This window comes from Colobus angolensis, unplaced genomic scaffold (assembly GCF_000951035.1).
Source record: "Colobus angolensis palliatus isolate OR3802 unplaced genomic scaffold, Cang.pa_1.0 Scaffold53, whole genome shotgun sequence".
Taxonomy (NCBI): domain Eukaryota; kingdom Metazoa; phylum Chordata; class Mammalia; order Primates; family Cercopithecidae; genus Colobus; species Colobus angolensis.
Genome location: NW_012118821.1, coordinates 4,212,515 through 4,213,683, shown reverse-complemented (window position 1 = coordinate 4,213,683; position 1,169 = coordinate 4,212,515). Strand labels below are relative to the sequence as shown.

The following is a 1,169-nucleotide window of genomic DNA, read 5'->3' as shown; positions in this document are numbered from 1 at the left end:
GAGGCTGCAGTGAGCTGAGATCACACACTGCATTTCAACCTGGGTGACAAAGTGAGACCCTATTTCAAAAAACAAAGATTTTCAGAATAGAAATGTATCCACATATCTGGGAAATGACTTTGGAGAGCACAACAATAGTTGGGAATACAGGTTTGTCTTTCCAGGCTTGAGAGTTATGATTCTCACTGACAGCACACCAGATAGATGAGTTTTAGTTAATTTGTTTACTTTTCTCATTAAATGTTTGCTTGATTGAGAACATGAGTATTTGATATTTACTGAGTCAGTTATATTAGAATGATTTTGTGCTGAAGGTCCTAAATTTAACATGAGTTTATGACTGCATGAAAAAAATGAAAATGTACCTTTACGTTTATAACTGGGTAGTTTGTTATGTTATTTTTCTTCATTTTCCACAGCACATCATGTCTGAACCTGAAGAAATCACTACTATGTCTGGACAGAAGTTACCACTGAAAATGTCTGTTGATTACATTTCTTTCTCAGCTCACACGGATTACCAGCAAACCAGTGAATTTATTCGTGCTTTGAAACCGCCTCATGTGGTTAGTCTTATGAATTTGATTTATTGTACTAAAGGGAAAAGAAGTGCGTACCCAGGAAACTGTGCAGCAGGCAGTTCACAAAGCAAGTATCACCACCTACTAATACAATACCCCATGAGCAGAGCCTTCCACGTGTGCTCGGGTTTGGCCTTTACAACTCCCCTTTGATTTCAGCAAGCTGTACCCTTTCTCCGTAACCGACTCTTACTCAGACCTACCAACCCCAATCCTAATGTTTTTCTATTATTTTCTGCTGCCTCTCCAATAATTTAAGAGCCAGGCTTGGAGTATGACTGCTCATTTGGAATGCCAGCTCCATCTCTTACTTACTGTGTAACCCTTGTCAAGTTACTTAACCTCTCTGTACCTCATTTGTAAATAGGAATAATAATAGCTCATAAGGTTATTGTAAGGACGAAGTGAGAGAACATATCTAAAGCACTTAATGTGGTGCCTGGCACATAGTAAATGCTTAATTATAAGAAATAGTACAAGGATCGTTTGGAGAGAGGAGAAAGACAAGTCATATAATAGTATAAGTTTAAGATTTAAATAGATATGAAATATACTATATAGGGTGGCCAGGCACGGTGGCTCACGCCT

At 38.2% G+C, this 1,169-nt stretch overlaps 1 protein-coding gene across 1 annotated transcript in view; it reads left to right on the top strand.

Moving 5' to 3' along the window:
* Positions 1–1,169, top strand: part of CPSF3 (cleavage and polyadenylation specific factor 3, 73kDa) — a 64,725-nt gene that overhangs the window by 20,616 nt on the left and 42,940 nt on the right. The window contains exon 10 of the mRNA XM_011960980.1: positions 420–566. Within this exon, the coding sequence (XP_011816370.1) occupies positions 420–566 (147 nt within the window). The remainder of the gene's footprint in view (positions 1–419; positions 567–1,169) is intronic.